The sequence below is a fragment of the Buceros rhinoceros genome, unplaced genomic scaffold (genome assembly GCF_000710305.1).
Source record: "Buceros rhinoceros silvestris isolate BGI_N320 unplaced genomic scaffold, ASM71030v1 scaffold549, whole genome shotgun sequence".
NCBI classification, from domain to species: domain Eukaryota; kingdom Metazoa; phylum Chordata; class Aves; order Bucerotiformes; family Bucerotidae; genus Buceros; species Buceros rhinoceros.
The window spans coordinates 37,671-55,601 of NW_010429653.1; the positions used below are offsets into that span (position 1 = coordinate 37,671).

Genomic DNA, 17,931 nt, shown 5'->3' on the forward strand with positions numbered 1-17,931 from the left:
GGGGGGGAGAGAGGAAATGATTTTATGTCAGACTTGAAGAGCCTCAAACAAATGCCCCAAATAGCCCCTATTTCAGCAACTTGGGAACTAGCAATTGAAGAGAAGTTGAAATTTTTCCTGCTGGTTCTTCCTAGACCAGCTTTTGTTGGTCTTAGCTTACAGTATATGGCTCATATTTTTGTATCTATCCCACTGTCTTTGAAACCCCCAAAGGAAGGAAGAGTATTTTGTTTCCTCTTAGCCTCCCTCACCTCAGAGCAGGTGACATGAAAACGGAAGTAGAACAGCAGCTTCCTGGATCTCCACCTCCAAACTAGATTAGGGTTAGAAAAGGTATTTTAACATCTGTTTTGCTTCCCAGTTCTTTCCCAGGCAGCAGTGTGCAACTTGCCTGCTGTTGGACAATCACACAGCAGCTCTCCGGGCCCTGAGCACTAGCAGTAAATCTGTCACAGTTAACATTTGTCTGACTCTGCTGCTGGCTGACAATGGATGCGGGCTGTTGCAGAGGCACCAGAGCAGCCTGCAAACATGGGATGACGACACTGTTGGCTAAGCCACCTCTTGAATAAAAGCTTGATTTTGTGCTGTGACAGGCTTGGCTTTTGCCAAAGGAAATTTGGTGGTAGGCCAGTGGCCTCTTGAAGCCCTGAATTAGCTCTTAAAGTGTGATGGAAGTACTAATTTTAATAAAAAATAATGAAAAGCTCTCTTGAATGATCTAGGAAGGGTCCTGCATTGGCTGATGGCACATAGAGCATGCCATGGGTTGGCTCATCACTTCTTGGTTACTAAACCAAGGCAGATTGTAGTCAAAGCACAACCTGTGCTAACTTTAGGCTGTAGTGTTGGACTTGCATTCAGGCTAGAAATGGAAACAATATGTGGTCAATTCATGTTGGAAGTTTCTCTCCATTCATTATATATAAATTTTAATCCAGATTTATGGCCTCCACTTGATCTCCATTCATTGGTACCATCCTAACTGCCTCCACTGACGTCTGTCTTGTGCCTGCAGAAGTGATGGACCCAATTTCCATGCTGATGCTCTTAGGGCTTAATTTGTGTTCCTGTTGTTGGATGACCAAAGATTTCCGTGTGGGTGCTATGGGGTCTTTTTTGGCTGGAGAAGGGAGATTTTTGTTGCTAGTTGCTGCTTTTGTGACGTGAAGTCCTTAATATTTCAATTTTGGAAGGCTTAACTTTGGCTGTGGTCATGGTCTTACTGTTACTGCTTTAAAGTTTTTGGAACAATGTGGAGCATACTGGGACCAAGTCAACCAGTATTGGTAAGTTTTCTGTCTTCTGCCTCGATGTAAATGACACTATTTGGCATCAAGGCAGCCAAGTTTATCTGCAGGGTTTTTTTATATTGCAAGAAATAACTCAATGATGTTTGTCTTAAAAAGAAAACCTTTTCTTATTAAAACCAGACTTGATTGCTGAATTATTTTGTATAGTGATCCTTATAGTTTCGGAATATACCTTTAGATAGAGATTCACCAACTGGAAGAATTATTCTAAGGTATGTGCTCTTTTGAAGTCAGTCTGAGAATGTGTTTAGTCCTTATACTTGGGCACGGGCAGAAGAACTTGATGCTATTGCAAGATTTGTGGATTGTTATCTGAATATTGAACAAATCACTGCAAGGAACTCATGGTAAATGACCTTTCTAACAGCTGATCAGTTACATAAATACTCTTCCAGTGAGTAAAACATTTCCCAGCAGTCAGATTTTGCCGCCTAAATGGCATGACGTGAAAACTTGTAAAACTTTCTTCATCACCTAACAGACTAAATCAGTAATGTTCTTCTAGTGTAAAATTAGATGAAGGGGAAAAGGAAATATCTTTCAGTTATTACTCTTTACCTATAAGTTTGAGCTTGTGGTAAGGCTTTCTTATGTCTGAGAAGAAAAGTCCAGACTTTTGGAAAGAGGCAGGCTGGAAACTGTTCAAGTTGGAGACTTAGATGTTCAAGATGGTCAGCAAACCTTGGTTTTGACCTGCGAGACCATATGTTATGTAGCCAACAGCCTCAAGATGCCTTTGGGGAGGTGGCAGATAGAAGTAGTAGTTCCCATCAGGAAAGAAGTGTTTTCATGAGGTCTCAGTGCTCTGTTGGGGATGTGAGACTAACCCCTTGGGTGACCGAGCACCCAGTGCTGTTTGCCTTGGTGATCGTCTTCCACCCCCATGCTGCTTGATGTGTGATATAGATGGGGTACAGCTACTCTCCAAAAGGCTCTGTGTGCTATGAGCAGCCCAAGAAGCTCTGACAAAACCTGAGTGCTTATTTCAGCAGAAAGGCTGCCTGAAAAATAACCTTATGACAGGAGAAGCTGTTAAGAGTGAAACGTTGTATGGGAAAAGTAAGCCTGGGTCTGCATGTCTTAAAAGATATAGTCTGTGTCTGCAGACTAGCTTTCATTTTTCTCTAATAAATACATTAATTTTGACTCCATATTCATTTTAAGATGTTAGTGCCTCTCTTAGACCTGTTTTTGCTATTGCTTTCCTCTGTGGATTTTTTTTTTCTCCATAAATACATCAAATAATCAGTTTTCCCTCTTCACCCTGAAGCCAGGGCTAATGATCAGAAACTCAACATCATCATTTCATGCTTCAAACATGATTCACTGAAGAAACCGATGCTTTTGTTAGAGTAGGGCCCGTAGCATATTTGGGGATACCAGAGGGCGTTTCATGCTCTTGGCCTGCGTGTTATCTAAAGGGTAATTGTACTTTTTTAGAGCTGGCCTACAGTAACTGTTGTGCGTGTGTCCTCGGCTTGACATTCTCTGTTTCAATTGGTTGATTGTTACGTAAGATCCCTGTACTTACCTCTGACTGGAGTGTTGCTTTATTGGCACCTCCTGAATTTAACAAGCGAAATCTGGCACATGATGGAGTTTAGAGACTTGCTGGTTTGCTTTGGGTACTCATTTCTAAACTGGATGACTTGTGATTCCTTATGTAACGTTTCATTTCCAAGTAGAAGCTGCCAGCCTGGATCCACATCACTGGTTTGGAGGTGGCGTATGGGGCATTCATCAGCAGGACACACATGTGGGGAACCTTTAGTAGAGCTGTAACTTCTCTTTTTTTCCTCACAGGCTTCACAGAGCCCAGTGTGCAATTAAACAGACTCAGGTAACTGTCCAGAAGATAGGAAGGGAGATTGAAGAAAAGCTGAGGTGTACATCTACCAGCAACGAACTGGTGAGTTTGGTTAGTTAAAACCTTAACGTACAGGCACATTGGAGCATCTGGCTCATGTCTTGACCATAAGCCTGTGGGGTTTTTTTAACCCTCAAACTTAATCTTTATTTGAACCTGTCATTTCAAATGGGAACTTGGCTGAAAAGTGTAACATGATGGGTTTTAGACTTGTGTGTGTTACTCGGCTGGGTTGATAGATCACTTACCCTATTTTTACCTTTATTTTGTATAATTGCTTTTATACTATGCAAGTGTAAACATTGCACAGTGTATGGAAGAGGTTTGTCGAGAAAAATGAACTTTTAATGGTTTAAATAACTCCTGACAGAAACCTGTGGGGGATTTAGAGTGGGGTGATTCTATTGGCTGCGTCCTGCTCCTTTGGGTGAATAGAATCCACACACAAGCTGTCACTCAAGTGACACATTCATTTTAAGCAGGAATTACATTTGATCTTACAATAGCTTTTGACAGGGTGTTTTGCCTGTCCTCTTCCTCCCTCCAAAAAAAAAGTGTTCTGGCCCTTGTTTCTGCTTTCTACCCAGGAAGGCTGAGCTCTGTTCAAAGCAGTTAGCTGACAGAACCAGGGTGGCTCGTGGCGATTTCATTGTGTTGGCACTCGGTAGCGCGTGTCTGGTGCCTTGGATAGGAAGGGGCAGACTTGTGAAGTTCCTCTGTTGCTGTAGATTGATTTAAAGGTTTGATAACAAAAAAGAATGGAAGCTTGTTTACCTGCTCAAATTACTGGGTTGTGTAATAGACGAAGAAGTCAACTCCCTTAATGGGCAGTATAACATCTCTGTGAGTGCCCCAGCCTAGAGCTTCTTTGCCTTTTGTGGTATCTGGGGTGTTGAAAGGTTTTAATCACCTATTTTTCAGTTCTGGTTATCCTTGTTCCTCCATGCAACGACTTTTCCTTTATAAATATGTGTGAGCAAAACTACACTAAGAAAACGAAAACCAGAAGTGGCACCAGTCATACATGTGATGCAACTTCTTAGCAAATCATGGTCTACGATGTAAGGAAACTTGCTTACAACTCTTGACTGTCCCTTCAAGCTTTGAAGGTGTGTTTGGACTGAAGATGTAACTTCAACTTCCTTGGTGTAACTTCTCTTTTCCATTTTGAATGTCTCCATTTATTCTCAACAAGTATCTATTAAACATGGTAGATGTTCCTTTCTTAAAACCACTCAAACCCCTCTTAGAATAGAGAATCCTGCTTTGCCGTGCACATGGCAGCACAATTTCTTAGTGGAGACAGTGCATCAAAACAAAAAAAAACCCAGATTCTTTCTAAACAGGAATAGATTTAGAGTAGGTACAAGACAAATCGTAAAACTTTTAAAGACTGAATCCTTCAAATATAATTGCATGCAGTGACATGTTCTGCTCCCCATGACGTGTTCTTTCCTTTTGTGTTATTTTTAGCTCATCACCCTGAAGCTGAGAGTGGGATCTAATTGTAGAGCTCAGGCAGCCTTAATGCTTTTTCAGCTCCCTGCCTCAGTTTAGCGTAGACTCCTCAGTGCTCATCCTCCCTCTTGTTGCCAAGCCCTTCACCAGGGAATGAAAGCCACTAGTGCTCTGCCATGACTGTGTGTGTACTTGTTCCTCTCAATTTCCACTCTGGGCTGGGTTGCATCCCTGAGTGCAGGAGAGGAGATGCATCCCACAGGAGGAACAAGCACTGTGGGGCAAAGCTGAGTTTCTCTGGTAATCTATTGCCTGTGGTAAGCTATGAGCTCAGCCTTTAGTCTGGCAGACTCTAGTCTTGTCTGGTTTTTCCCTTCCTTCCTATCACCTCTTTTACAGAACTACTTGCGTGCAGAAAAAAACATTTTTTTTTTTAAATCTCTTTTTCTTCCCATAGAAAAAGGAGAGCGAATGTTTACAGCTGAAGATCCTGGTGCTACGTAATGAGCTGGAGAGGCAGAAGAAGGCCCTTGGGCGAGAAGTGGCCTTGTTACATAAGGAAAAAAGTACTTTGCGTGACAGAGGTAAGAGTAGAAACGTTATTGTTTCTATTGCAGATCTTCATAATTGGCTGAGCAGAAGAGTAGCACCTCATGATTGTGGTGGCCAAAACTAAGGTGCTGTTTTGATGGGTTTTTTGTCTGGCTCTAATGTGCTTGTGGTTTTCTTTACCTGAACTTTGCAGCCAGATAAAATCTCTTCACTGTCTGTGTTACACTGAATTTTGAACAGCAGTTTCTTGTATCCTGTCTCAAAGTAATTTCTTACTGTGATACCTCTCTACAGCCATCTTCAATCTGTACTTAATTAACACTTCATGAGAAAGTCAGAAGAGATGCACTGTAATACAGTAAACAGTGCCTTGATGCAGATACATTCTAATGTCACAAGGGATGTTATTGTACCTGTGAATAGGATCCCACTTTAAGTGTTAGAAGACAAAAATCCCCCTTAGTAGCTTATTACATAAGTGAAAGGTGAAATGCTCAGTCTTCTTGGTATTCTTTTACTGGGAAAAGTGTCCTGTACTAAGATGCAACATCATGGTCTCTTTGGAGCTCACCAAAGACTGAGCTACACGGGTGTTTGATCTTGTTGCAGGACTTCATCAATACTTAGCTGAGTCTTAAATAATTAATTACTACTGAAAATTAGTTTTTTTGCTATTTAATTCTGGCTAAGTATTGAGATGCCTTAACTGAATTACTCCTCTGGAAATGAAGGGAAGAGGTGTTGAAGGTGAATGAGGCATTGCTGGTTGTATGTGGCTGGTGGGTGGTGTATAGTGCATTTCCTCCTGCATTGTCATTCCCTATTTTGGCAGCATGACATGGAAAATGGGCATCTAAGAGTAACTGGAGGCTTATTGCCAGCATTTGTGTCAGTATCAACTTTTAAAAATGCACATAACTAAGAAAATACTTGATACTATTTTTTTTCCGATTCCTCATGTTGTTTAGAAAATGCATTTGAGACTGAATACCAGAAACTTCAAGAGCATAATGAATCCCTGCATGAATTAAGGAAGGAATGCACGGCGAAGAGGTAAAAGGCCCTGCGCTTTTCTGCAGCTGGAAATGAAATACAAGCTTGAGACTGGGAGCCCTGGCACCAAATTCTTCCTAATGTCTCACCAAAACTTCTCTTAAGACATATTTTCCCTTGAGACATCTTTTATGTTAAGTCATAACTTACCTGTTGGGGTTGTCCAGGCTTGTCCCAGGGTGCCCAGGGCAGTGGTGGAGGAGTTTCCCACCTGTGTGGAGGTGGTGCTGAGGGACAGGGGTTAGTGGGGGCCTGACAGTGCTGGGGAACGGGGGGACCGGAGGAGCTGGAAGGTCTTTTCCAGCCACAGCAATTCTGTAATTATATCTCTGCTATGTGTAAAGTGCTAATTAACAGTGGCAAGTCTAGAAGAGGAGAAAACAGATGCTTGGTTCCACATACGAACTACGACAGGACTTTCAGGTCTGTTTTAGCATAGCAGAGCTTTGTAATACTTAACTGTTGTAGCCAAAATACACCTCTAACATGAGGTACAACTGAAAATGAAAAGTTAGCTTTGTCTTCTCTATTTTGTTTTGTGGGAAAGGGGAGCTGATACATAGGAAGACACAGAAGGGATATGCAGGCTTGATACTTAATGCTTTTGAAGAAGCTAATGGTTTTGGGTTCTCTCCCCTCAAAGAGAACTGTTTTTGAAGACAAATGCCCAGCAAACTATTCGATGCAAGCAACTGCTGTCGGAACTATCTTATATCTACCCTATTGACCTGGTATGTTCTTTATGTACTAAAAATCTGTTTGATGTGAAACGAGCTTCCTATGTATTACACTGCAAGCAAACAGTGTGTTCTATTCATGACGAAACTTGCTCTTCACTTCTGCTGGTTTATGCAGCTTTTTCTTGGATTTGGTCCTTCGATTGTAAACCTCCTGGGAAGAGGCCTTATGCCAGCATCTCTGAAATAGTCTCCACTGTAAAAGTCAAATGGCTGTAGCTGTCATTTCATGGATACTTTCCATTTTGTTTACAGTTCTAGACAGTAATGCTGAGCTTTAAGGGAGTGCACATAAACAGATGTCAAAACATCGAGCTCCAAACCCTCTTATGTAATGAATTGAGGTGAACCTCATTAAAAAAGCCACTTTTTTTCTGAATTATATGAAATATGGATTGAAACTCTGTCCAAGTTGCTCTGGGTTTCATTGACTATTTCTTTTTTTTTTTCTTTACAAAAGTGTGGTGTTGTCATTGGATTTTGTGCAGGTTTCTGTTTGCTGGATGTCACTGTTCCATTCTCACTTTCTGTTGTTTGTTTTAAACTTACAGAATGATCAAAAGGATTACTTTGTCTGTGGAGTCAAGCTTCCTAATTCTGAAGACTTTCAAGGTAGCTGGGTATTCTTAATTTAGTTGTTACAGTTGATACTGCTGTTAAACTTCATAAAATTGAGTAAACTGATAGCAATGGCTTAGGATCCAAATTTCTGACCAGAACCGTCTAGACCAGAAGAAAACTTATGCGTTATTTATTCCTCCTTCCTAGCTAGTACAAAGGAAGTTACTGTGGATTCTAAGTGCTTCTGCATTCTAAGATTCAATGCTGGAACTCTGGAACAGGTTACCCAGAAAGACTGTGGACTCTTCAGCCTTGGGGATGCTCAAAACCCAACTGGACACAGTCCTGGACAACCCGCTGTAGTTGGCCCCACTCTGAGCAGCAGGCTGGGACTCTGCGATTTCCAGAGGTGCCTTCCAAACTGAGTGGTTCTGGAAAATATTAGTGTCTGACCTAAAATTCCACTGTGGCTACATTCAGGCCATAAATCTTAATGGGGCAATGTGCATGAATCCCCTTTGTTTGCTGTAGTTGCTGGTGAACTTAACAAAGAAAAAATTTGTCTACGTAAGATTTTAAAGCTGCTGGACACTATGGAGTGTTTTACAAGCTACTATAACAGTCTACAGTCATCATTGTATTGCAGAATTAAATATGTAACAAGCCTGTCTCACAGGTAACTGCTTGCATTCATCTACAAATGGTTGACATCGACTGGAACTTCATTAAAATCCCCTCGAGTAGTTCTTGCTTGCTCTGCGAACTCCGCAGTTTCTTGGGCAGAAACTTCAATCAATTATCTGACTCTTTAAAGCCATCCCATAGGTAGCAACGTGTATATTGGGGGCTGGAATAATGGAGGAATAATCTCTAAAACAAATGAATTTGTTAATATGACAAAGATGAGTTTATTGCTTTGCTTTCCTGATTGTGCTAAACGTGGTGATGAACTCGGTTTGGTAATTCTTGAGAAATCGGGTATCAAAGTCTCTGGAAATACTGTATTCAAGGAAGAAGTACTAAGCATTCAGTGTAGTGAAATGCACAGTTCAGTTTGAAAACCAGCTGTTTGACGTGTATCTTTCTTCAAGCTCTTGGTAGATAATAATATTAAAAACCCCAAATTGGGCATCTGAAGTATTTAAAATTGATTCCCGAAAATCCAATTTTGCTGCAGATGCTGAATGCTTGTTCCAAAATCCTTTTTGGGAGAGGTGAAACTTTTAAATCCATCTATCCTGTGGTGGCCTAATGGAGCTTGTTATGATTTCATAGCTGTTGTTGAACATCATTATAAGCTTTCTTAGGACCCTCCTGTGTTTGGTTCGTTTCACGGGACTCCCACGTGCTGCAGAAGGGGTGACTCTGTTGTGGATTTTGTATTGGTGTGTTCACTTGGAAATAGAGAAAACAGAAAGGAAAGGCCCCTGCAAGGTTAAAGGATGGAATTAGAACCACAAGAGCTGTGTGTATTCCTGGCAGGTGAAGCTTTAAAGTTGAAACCTCAAATGCCAAATTGAAAATGATACTTTAAAACAAAGGGTTGATCTAAGTTCTTCCAGATATTGGCAGAGACCAGAGTTCAGACCCTGGGGTCAGTGTCTCTCCAAGTGATCTCACTAATGAATAAAGCTGTGGAGGAATCCAGCTTTTCCCTGACCCCTGTTGGACATGTCAGCTTTGTCTAGAGAACTGCAAGAAGTTTAAGACTTGAGTTTTGTCTTGAATTTTGTTTCACTTTTCCCACCTCTTCTTCTCCCCCACCCAGTTAAGAGTAACTTTAAGTTCAAAAGTGTAAAGTTAGAAGGAGAACAAGCCATGACATTGTCCTTTAATGAAGGAGGCAAAGGCAATGAACTGCAAACAGTTGTCAGTCTAAATTCATTATGTTACAACTTCAGATTGCTTCATTGGTTCTTTGTTCCCTAAGCAATAAGGGTGAACTGGTGCTGAGCCTGCAGTGAGATCCAGCTGATGGAATAACAGTATCTCTTTATTATTGACAGCAAAAGACGACGGGAGCATTGCTGTTGCCCTGGGCTACACCGCTCACTTGGTTTCCATGATATCCTACTTCCTGCAAGTGCCACTCAGGTATCCCATCATTCACAAGGGCTCCCGCTCTACAATCAAAGATAATATCAATGACAAACTGACAGAGAAAGAGCGAGAGTAAGTATGTCGTAAAGTATGCTCCTTCAAAACCACAGATCAACAACACAAACCTTGAACAGCTTTGGAGGGGTTGAGGGTATTTATTACTGCTTTCAGTAGCCATGGGACAGTTGTTTGAGTTTCTCCTGTGGTTGAATAGAGTAGTTCAGCTTTGTCACTCTTAAGTCCATTGAGACACAAATAGTACTGATCTGACATGTAATAATGCTGGAAAAACTTAAACAGTGGGTCTTGTAGGTAACTTTTGGCTGCTGATTGGAAAACCTGCCTGTCATGTTTTTCTGCTGGCTACGGGAATACACTACAGGTGACAAGTGTAGCTTCACTGAGGAGCTTCTGCCCTTACTGTAGAAAAGAAACAGTTTTCTCTAACCACAGGATTTTAATCAATTGAAAGAGCACTGTGAATTGTAATCGGGTATAAACTTAATATAGAATCACAGAATGGTGTGGCTTGGAAGGGACATATAAAGCTCACCCAGTCCAACCACCCTGCAGAGAGCAGGGACATGTACTACTCAAGCAAGTTGCTCAAAGTCCCAAGGGCCAACCTGACCTGGAATAGTTCCAGGGATGGGCTTCTTCCACCTCTCTGGGCAACCCAGGCCAGGGTCTCCCCACCCTCAGCATCAAACATCTCTCCCTTCTCTCTGGTCTCAATCTCCCTCTTCCACTTGAACCCATCACCCCTTGTCCTGTCCCAACAGCCCCTGATCCAAAGCCCCTCCCCAGCTTTCTCAGAGGCCCCTGGCAGCACTCACAGGCCGCACTAAGGTCTCCCCGCAGCCTTCTCTGCTCCAGCCTCAACACCCCCAACTCTCTCCCCTGGCCTCCCAGCAGAGGGCTTCCACCCTGCCAGCATTGCTGGGGCCTCCTGTGGCCCCGCTCCAGCAGCTCCCTGGCTCTGCTGTGCTGAGGAGCCCAGAGCTGGACCCGGCACTGCAGGGGGGTCTCCCCAGAGCAGAGCAGAGCGCAGCAGAGGGGCAGCATCCCCTCCCTCCACCTGCTGCCCACGCTGCTGGGGATGAGCCCAGCACATGGGTGGCTTCTGGACTGCAAGCGCATGTTGCCAGCTCCTGTCCAGCTTTCCCCCACCCCAGCACCCCCAAGTCCTTCTCCTGGGGGCTGCCCTTTAGCCTTTCATCCCCAGCCTGGGCTGACACCAGGGATTGCCTGGAATATTCAGTGAAGAGTTTTTAATTTTTTCTGTAATCGCCATCTTTCAGCACGTAGCTGCACTGTTGTTGTTGTGCTACTAGGAAACGATCTTGCTGTCCTTAAATTCACTCTCCAAATGCCTTCTCCTGCATTTTGGCTCTTTGCCTGTTTTCCCGCTGTCTTTGCACCTGTGTGCTCTAATACGCAAATAGTGGCAATTATTGGTTAAGCTTCACTTTGTAGCCTGCAGCCCCAGAGCTCGAAGGAGCACAGCGCTGACTGGCTGTGGGAGCCCAGCTGCTCTGCACCAATCTCCTGAGTGTGTGAATACTCTAGGGTCTGGCTCGCAGCAACAGTAACTTTGTTTTTCCATATGCAGGGTTTGAAAAGGGTGCAAAAGAAATGGCTGAGGGGAAATTAATTTGTAACTGTAGTTAGTAGCTGTATTGACATGAAATCTGTGTAAAATTCTTTGGAAATACTCAATTAAAGTCTTACAATGTATTAACGCTAATTCCTAATAGTCCGGATCAATATGGAAGGGTCTTGTTCTGTGTAGTTGACAGGATTGGGGTGCTTGGAAGTGTCTGATCTCTCTCTGAAGCTCGGTGACTTCTGGTGGGACAGCAGAGGTAACTTGCTATAAGAGTTAAACTCACTGAGGTTTTCCTGTTTCGACACAATAAAAAAATGACTGTATAATTGTACCATTTTAATGACTTGTCCAAACACTTCCTGGGTAACTTAATAGAACATTAATCTGGTTTGCTTCAGTTTAGTTCTCTAAATGCATGATCATACTCCTTCCTGTACATCACTTTCAGACAGGCAGCAAATTATATCTGGAAAACAAATTTCTGAGGAGTAGAGCTGCCCGTGTGTGGGTGTGTAAAGATTAAAACAATTTCCTGTTGTCTGAGACAGAGGGGAAGGTTTAGTCCTTCAGGCTGTAGCCTTCCAAACCCTCATGACTTAATACTTTATTTCACAATAGATTTCTGAAAGGGAGAGTTTTGCTAAGTATATGAATCCCTGTTGGACTGTTTACCTGTGTTCTGCAAGATTTTTTCAGGATTAGCTCCTGCCTGAGGTCGTCTTCCCAGAGACAATCCCACCAGCTCTCAAAGGACTTTGGTTGCTATAGAAAACCTCAAACATCTTAACTTGTGGTTTTTTTTCTGAACAAATAGCTCGTGTCTCTCACCTGCTCCTGACCAGATAGACCACAGCAATTAACAGGCATTATTGAATTTCTTTACGTTGGAGTTTGAAAAGCTGCTGATTAATTACCATGAGGTTTTCTCTATACTCTGTCTTTACTATAACGTGTAACACCGTGATTATTGACTAGGTTAAACATTTTACTTGGCTTCAAACTTCCGGTTTGTTGGACCGCGGGGTTGCCCTGAGATCCGTATGAAGAGCATCTAAAAATTGTGTTTGGGGGAATAGCTGTTGAGTAGCTCCAGAGCAGTTCCCTAAGTACACGTCTTTGGTTTGAATGTTACGCTGTATAAATGTTACTTCACATTCAACTCTTTACCAGCTTTTTAAAGCCCTTGTAGTAATCTCATTAAGTATTTTGAGACCTTTCCAAATACAAGTTACGTTTGGAAATACTTTATCTGCTTCAGATTTGTTTACTTGGATGATCCAAGTCACTTAAAGCTAAAGGTTCTTGTAGAAATATTCAATTTTGTCTGCTGCAATTCTGTTATATTAGAACTTCAGAGTGTACAAAAGAAGCAGGAGGCTGTAGTGAGAACTCAGCACTTGTTAGTGAAGGTAGAGTGAGGCGTGGAATCCCTACCAGTGGCAAGCAATGTGCGGTCAGTTTTGTAATTGGAGAGCTATTAGTGTTTATAATCTATTTAACTGTTCTCATATCCTGTGAAATAATATGGGTACAACTAAAAGGCTGCAAGTTTTCTCCCATAAATCTACTTTTATGACTTTCTGAACCACCAAGGTGAGGCAAGAATACAATTTTCACAAAATATCTCATTAATGCACTTCTCAAGGGGGCCCCCTTAACATCTCCAGATTACATCAAGATTACATCTTGGAAGAAAGAGGACTGTTCCTCGGAAGTTCCGCTCTCAGATTCATATATATTCAGAGATGGATATATGAATCCCAAATTTAAGCTGCTTCTGGCAGCAGCATGTTCCTCTCTCCAATGACAAACAAACATGTTTGCTGGATAAACTACCTAAATTCTTTGGCGCCATTCCTGCAAATCCGAAGTCCAGCACTTCATCATGTCCTCATAAACAGCGTAAGAATGCTGAGATCAAACTATTTATGCTGTGTTCTCACCCTGGCCGTCATGCCCAGTGTTTAATGCTTCTGTTAGTCTGCTCCCAGATTTTTAAATGAAGAATAAGTTCCCGTTCAGAGCAAAACAAGGATCGTGATGTCTGGAGTGAGACATGCTTTGTGAAATCGTCTAAGCTGGCATTTAGTCACCTTTCTGGTACCAACATATGTCTGTACAAGGGAAACGTACATTCAGAGAAATAATTTCCATCATGTTTTTTCATTCGCATTCACACCGTGTCTTTTAAACTATTTTCTTGCCTCCCTGGTAGTTAATTTGGAAGGGAGAATGGTTTCATGAAATTGTTTTGCTAACATTGTTTCTCTGTAGATACAGTAAAGAGAAATCAAATAGTATATGTAGCCTGTCAGGGTTCCTGCTACACCTTCTTCCCTCCAAAATGTGTTTAGGGGGGGACTAGAAAACTAGCAGTAATAAGAAATAACCTCCTCAAAGTCATATTTCGGGTTAGGTGGGGGGAAATGTGAAGGGATAGAAAACAGGAACTAAAAAGGTTTTGTATTTAAATGGCAAAAAGAAGATTGTAATCTTTAAGCAGAGTTACTGGAGCACATACAGGCATTTGCAGAGTTGTCTGATCTTGAAGAATTGCTTTTTTTTCTGTGTGGTGTATGTTTAAATACTGAACTTAATGTCACTAAATGTTATAAAGGCCAAAAATAAATATATAAAGCTTAAAAATAAAGTTAAACAGACAAACAAACAGGCCCTAGACAGTCATGGAAGAAGCCTGATCTAGTCTGGTATATTTTTTTTTTTTTTCAGGGATATTTGGCATTAGCTGATCTGACATAGCAGTAAACTGTAAAGGTTTCCTTGGCATTTTATAGTTTATAGAAAGATTTAAGGCCTTTTCTTCCACTCTGCTTGACAAATACAGACAGCAACAGGCAGAAAGATACACCAACAGCCATGATGCAGTCTAGGGCATCTACATCAGAGTCATCTGACATTGCTGCAGCTGTTTTATGGCTTTTCTGTACCTCAGGAACCAAATGGTTGTATGAAATGGCATAAGGAGGAGGGGAATGGAGCCTGCTGCCATGGCTTTCTAAACTACCCTTCTTTTTGTCCTGTCTGATGACCATAGGAAATGTCTGTCTTTTGCACTACTGAGTCCTCAGAGAAAATGGGATCAAAATTCTATGCTGTGTTTGCAGCTGAACATGATAGGTCTGATCCTGGAAACTATTTCTATGATGTGGAGTTATACCTCAAAACTGTCTTTTTCTGGAGCTTATCTTCATCATTGAGAACTTCAGGCATGCCAGAGGATGGTAATTATCAGTCAGTTTTTGGCTGGATGTTTAGTTTTAGGTAGAGGTTCCAGAAGTAACTGTTTTGAGCCAGTTGTGAAGATCTGCTGGCATCAGACTTGATCTGGAAACATCTGGAGTCCTCTGACAAGTTCTGTGCTCCCCAGTTCAAGAGGGGCAAGGAGCTACTGGAGAGACTTCAGCAGAGGCTGTGAGGATGAGGAGGGGCTGGAGCATCTCTGTGCCCAGGAGAGGCTGAGAGCCCAGGGGGTGTTGAGCTGGAGAAGAGCAGCCTGAGAGGGCATCTCCTCCCTGTGATCAAGAGCTAAGGAGGGATCAGGAGGAGGGGCCAGACTCTGCCCAGTGGTGCCCAGTGCCAGGACAAGGGGCAACGGGCCCAAACGGGAACGTGGGCAGTTCCAGCTGAGCAGGAGGAGAAACTTGTTTGGTGTGAGGGTGCGGGAGCCCTGGCCCAGGCTGCCCAGAGGTTGTGGAGCCGCCTCCTCTGGAGGGATCCTAGAGCTGCCTGGATGCCATCCTGGGCACCTTGCCATGGGGACCCTGCTCTAGCAGGGGGAGTTGGACTGGATGATCCCCAGAGGTCCCTTCCAACCCACAAGTCTGGGATTCTGTAAAGACCAGTTTCATTTCATCTCTGTAGCCCCTGTGGGAACTGCAGATGTCTGACTAATAAAAACCAGGTTATCTTTCTCTGGGATGAGGCAGCCTTGTAGCAGCTGAAGGGTGTATCAGGCAGGAAATGCAGCTGCCCTTGTTACTGCTTCAGAATAGTTCTGGATTCCTTAAGGATGAGAATCCATGAGTGAGTTTATCCTAATCCTTCTGTGCAGCTAAAGCCAACATGCAAGTGAGGGACCAAAGGGCTGCACCACTGTGTGGTGAACACTCATGCATCTGCATCACCTTTCTCAGTGTGTCTGTCAAGTGGATTTGCAAATAAGTGGAGCTGAGTGGTGCTTATGGATCATTCTGGAGTGTTTGGAAGGCGCTTGTTGAATGAGCGTGGTCTAAACGTGATCCTCACTGCAGTGGCCTTGCTCCTGTTTCGAAGAATGGGAAAATCAGGGTTGTGGCTGTAGCAGACTTTAGTACAAATGAAGGTGGTTACTGCTTCGTGCCTGCTAACAAATGAGCCACATGCAACAAAGCCGTCTGACAAATCATGACATGAGCAAGTGAAGAGTAACTGTTCACTGACATTACCGTCTTCCAGCTCAGTCAAAGTCTTTAATCTCAGTTGGTACTGGGGCTGAGATAATAAAACAGCAGCTTTGGGAAGAAATCTTGGCAAACTGGAATCAGATGGAGGGAGATGGTTTGTTGAAAAATCTAATAGCTGTCAAAGCAACGTTGGTTCTTTGGGGTGGATGGAGTGTGTGTTAAGTGTTCAACTATATTGCTCAAAGAATGCTTTTTGCCTTGAACTTCTCTTGAACTGTGTTTTACGTTCCACATTCTTGAGGATAATTCGCTCAAATCCTAGTTTGTTTTATTCTTGATCACCAAAATGATGCTTTTGCCTTCATTGGGTCAGCAAATATTACTGTGCCTAGACTAGCAGTTAGATCAGGTGCTCTTTAATAAATTTAGATACTGTTAATACTGTTTCTGGAAACTAGAAGCTTTTTCATGCTCCTGAGAAAGCAGATTTTGTTTACAGCAGGAGATGAGACCACTGACCCCAGACATCTACAGCTGAGGAATGTTTTGGTGAAGACAGAGTCTTAATTTACTCCTGTTGGAACACTACACTCCTGATGAGATTATTTTTCAAAATGTTACTTCATTTTTCAGTGCGCGAGGACTTGACCTTTATGGAGTGTCCTCTAGCTAAAAATGATCCTTCAGTGGCAGGGAGATGGAAAGTCCTGATAGCGAGGTTGTCTGCTCAGTGTTAGCAGATAGTCCTTGCCTTGGTATCCCTTGCCTTGAATTCAGGTGGAAATGTGTCATGGAAATGCACAATTTACAGAAAAGTATCGCTCGTCCTGCAGCCGGCTGTGGTTTGAGGGGTTCAAAATCATTAGGTGTTGAAGCAGAATGATACCCTCCAGTATAAACTGGTGAACGTCTTACCAAGAACTGCCTGGTTTTCACAGCCTGGGGCTTTGCGTCCTTCTCCTCTGTACAGCCTGTACATATTGAAGCTATTGTACCTTCCCCAAGAGCAAGGTCACAGCAGATACGCTTCGTAATAGGAAGATGGCAGTGCTTCTGCTTTCGATTACCGTTGCATTGAGCTACTCAGGCATTTTGAAAAGACTTTTCATAAGGTTAAATTGCCAATATGTTTTCCCAGTAAACTAATTATCTCTGTGTTGTGTAAAGCTCGAGTGAGGATCTACTTTTTTCTCCTGGCAGTCTGTGTTTTTTTTCGTCAAGGCTGTTTTACAAGTGTGGCTTTTTCTCTTAAGTAAAAACGAGAAACTGTATAGTAATCAAACCTGAATTCACTTGTGATTTGTGTTTTGTTGTCACATCTAAATGTCTTCTCTTACAAAGCAAAGTGCGCTCTTAAAATCCTTTTTTCTGCCTTGCTTGCCAGGTAGGAATCTTAACTCTTTCATTTAAAACTTTCCCAATCATGCTAATTGTTGGGAGACTGGTTAGCTGTTCCTGTTAGGCTAGTAGTCACCCTAAGGTCAGTTTGTGGCCTCCACTGTCAACTGGTAGCTTGATCTAAGAAGCATCCGAAGTTCTCTGTGTTGCATCTCTATCACTGAGCAGTCTGGTGGTGATGGCAGTTTCATACTGTTGCCCTTCAGTTGCATTCCTTCCAACAAGCTCTCTGCTGCTTGGGTCTGCTGTGTAAGATCTGGGCCAGTCTCTGCTCTGAAGCCAATATAACCATGGTGTAGCTTATCTGAAAAGGAAACAGGTTTTGAAACTGTGCAGCTAAAGCTTCTTGTGTCTTGGTCTTCTGGTGGGGTGCTGAGAGGTTGAAAGTGCCCTTCACCACAAGAGGCCCCTCACTACAAGAAGGACATTGAGGAGCATGTCCAGAGAAGAGTAATGAAAATGGTGAAGGGTTTAGAGAACAAGTCTTAGGAGGAACCGCTGAGGGACCTGGGGGGGGAGGTTAGCTTGGAGAAAAGGAGAATCAGAGGAGACCTCATCACTCGTGATAACTCCCTGACAGGAGGTTGAAGTGAGGTGGGGGTTGGTCTCTTCTCCCCAGGAACAAGTGACAGGATGAGGAAGCATTGTCAAGTTGGGCCAGGGGAGGTTTAGTTTAGATATTTGGAAAAATATCTTTATCAGAGAGGATTGTCAAGCATTGGCCTAGGCTGCCCAGGGCAGTGGTGGAGTCCCCATCCCTGGAAGTGTTTAAAAGGCGTGTCGATATGGCACTGAGGAACATGGTTTAAAGGGACCCTGGCAGTGCGAGGTGAATGGTTTGACTTGATCTTAAAGGTCTCCTCCAGCCAAATGATTCTGC

At 42.8% G+C, this 17,931-nt stretch overlaps 1 protein-coding gene across 1 annotated transcript in view; it reads left to right on the forward strand.

Moving 5' to 3' along the window:
* UVRAG (UV radiation resistance associated) overlaps window positions 1–17,931 on the forward strand; it is a 78,973-nt gene that overhangs the window by 22,624 nt on the left and 38,418 nt on the right. The window contains exons 7-12 of the mRNA XM_010142703.1: window positions 3,117–3,222; window positions 5,096–5,222; window positions 6,159–6,243; window positions 6,887–6,974; window positions 7,532–7,592; window positions 9,548–9,713. Of these exons, the coding sequence (XP_010141005.1) occupies window positions 3,117–3,222; window positions 5,096–5,222; window positions 6,159–6,243; window positions 6,887–6,974; window positions 7,532–7,592; window positions 9,548–9,713 (633 nt within the window). The remainder of the gene's footprint in view (window positions 1–3,116; window positions 3,223–5,095; window positions 5,223–6,158; window positions 6,244–6,886; window positions 6,975–7,531; window positions 7,593–9,547; window positions 9,714–17,931) is intronic.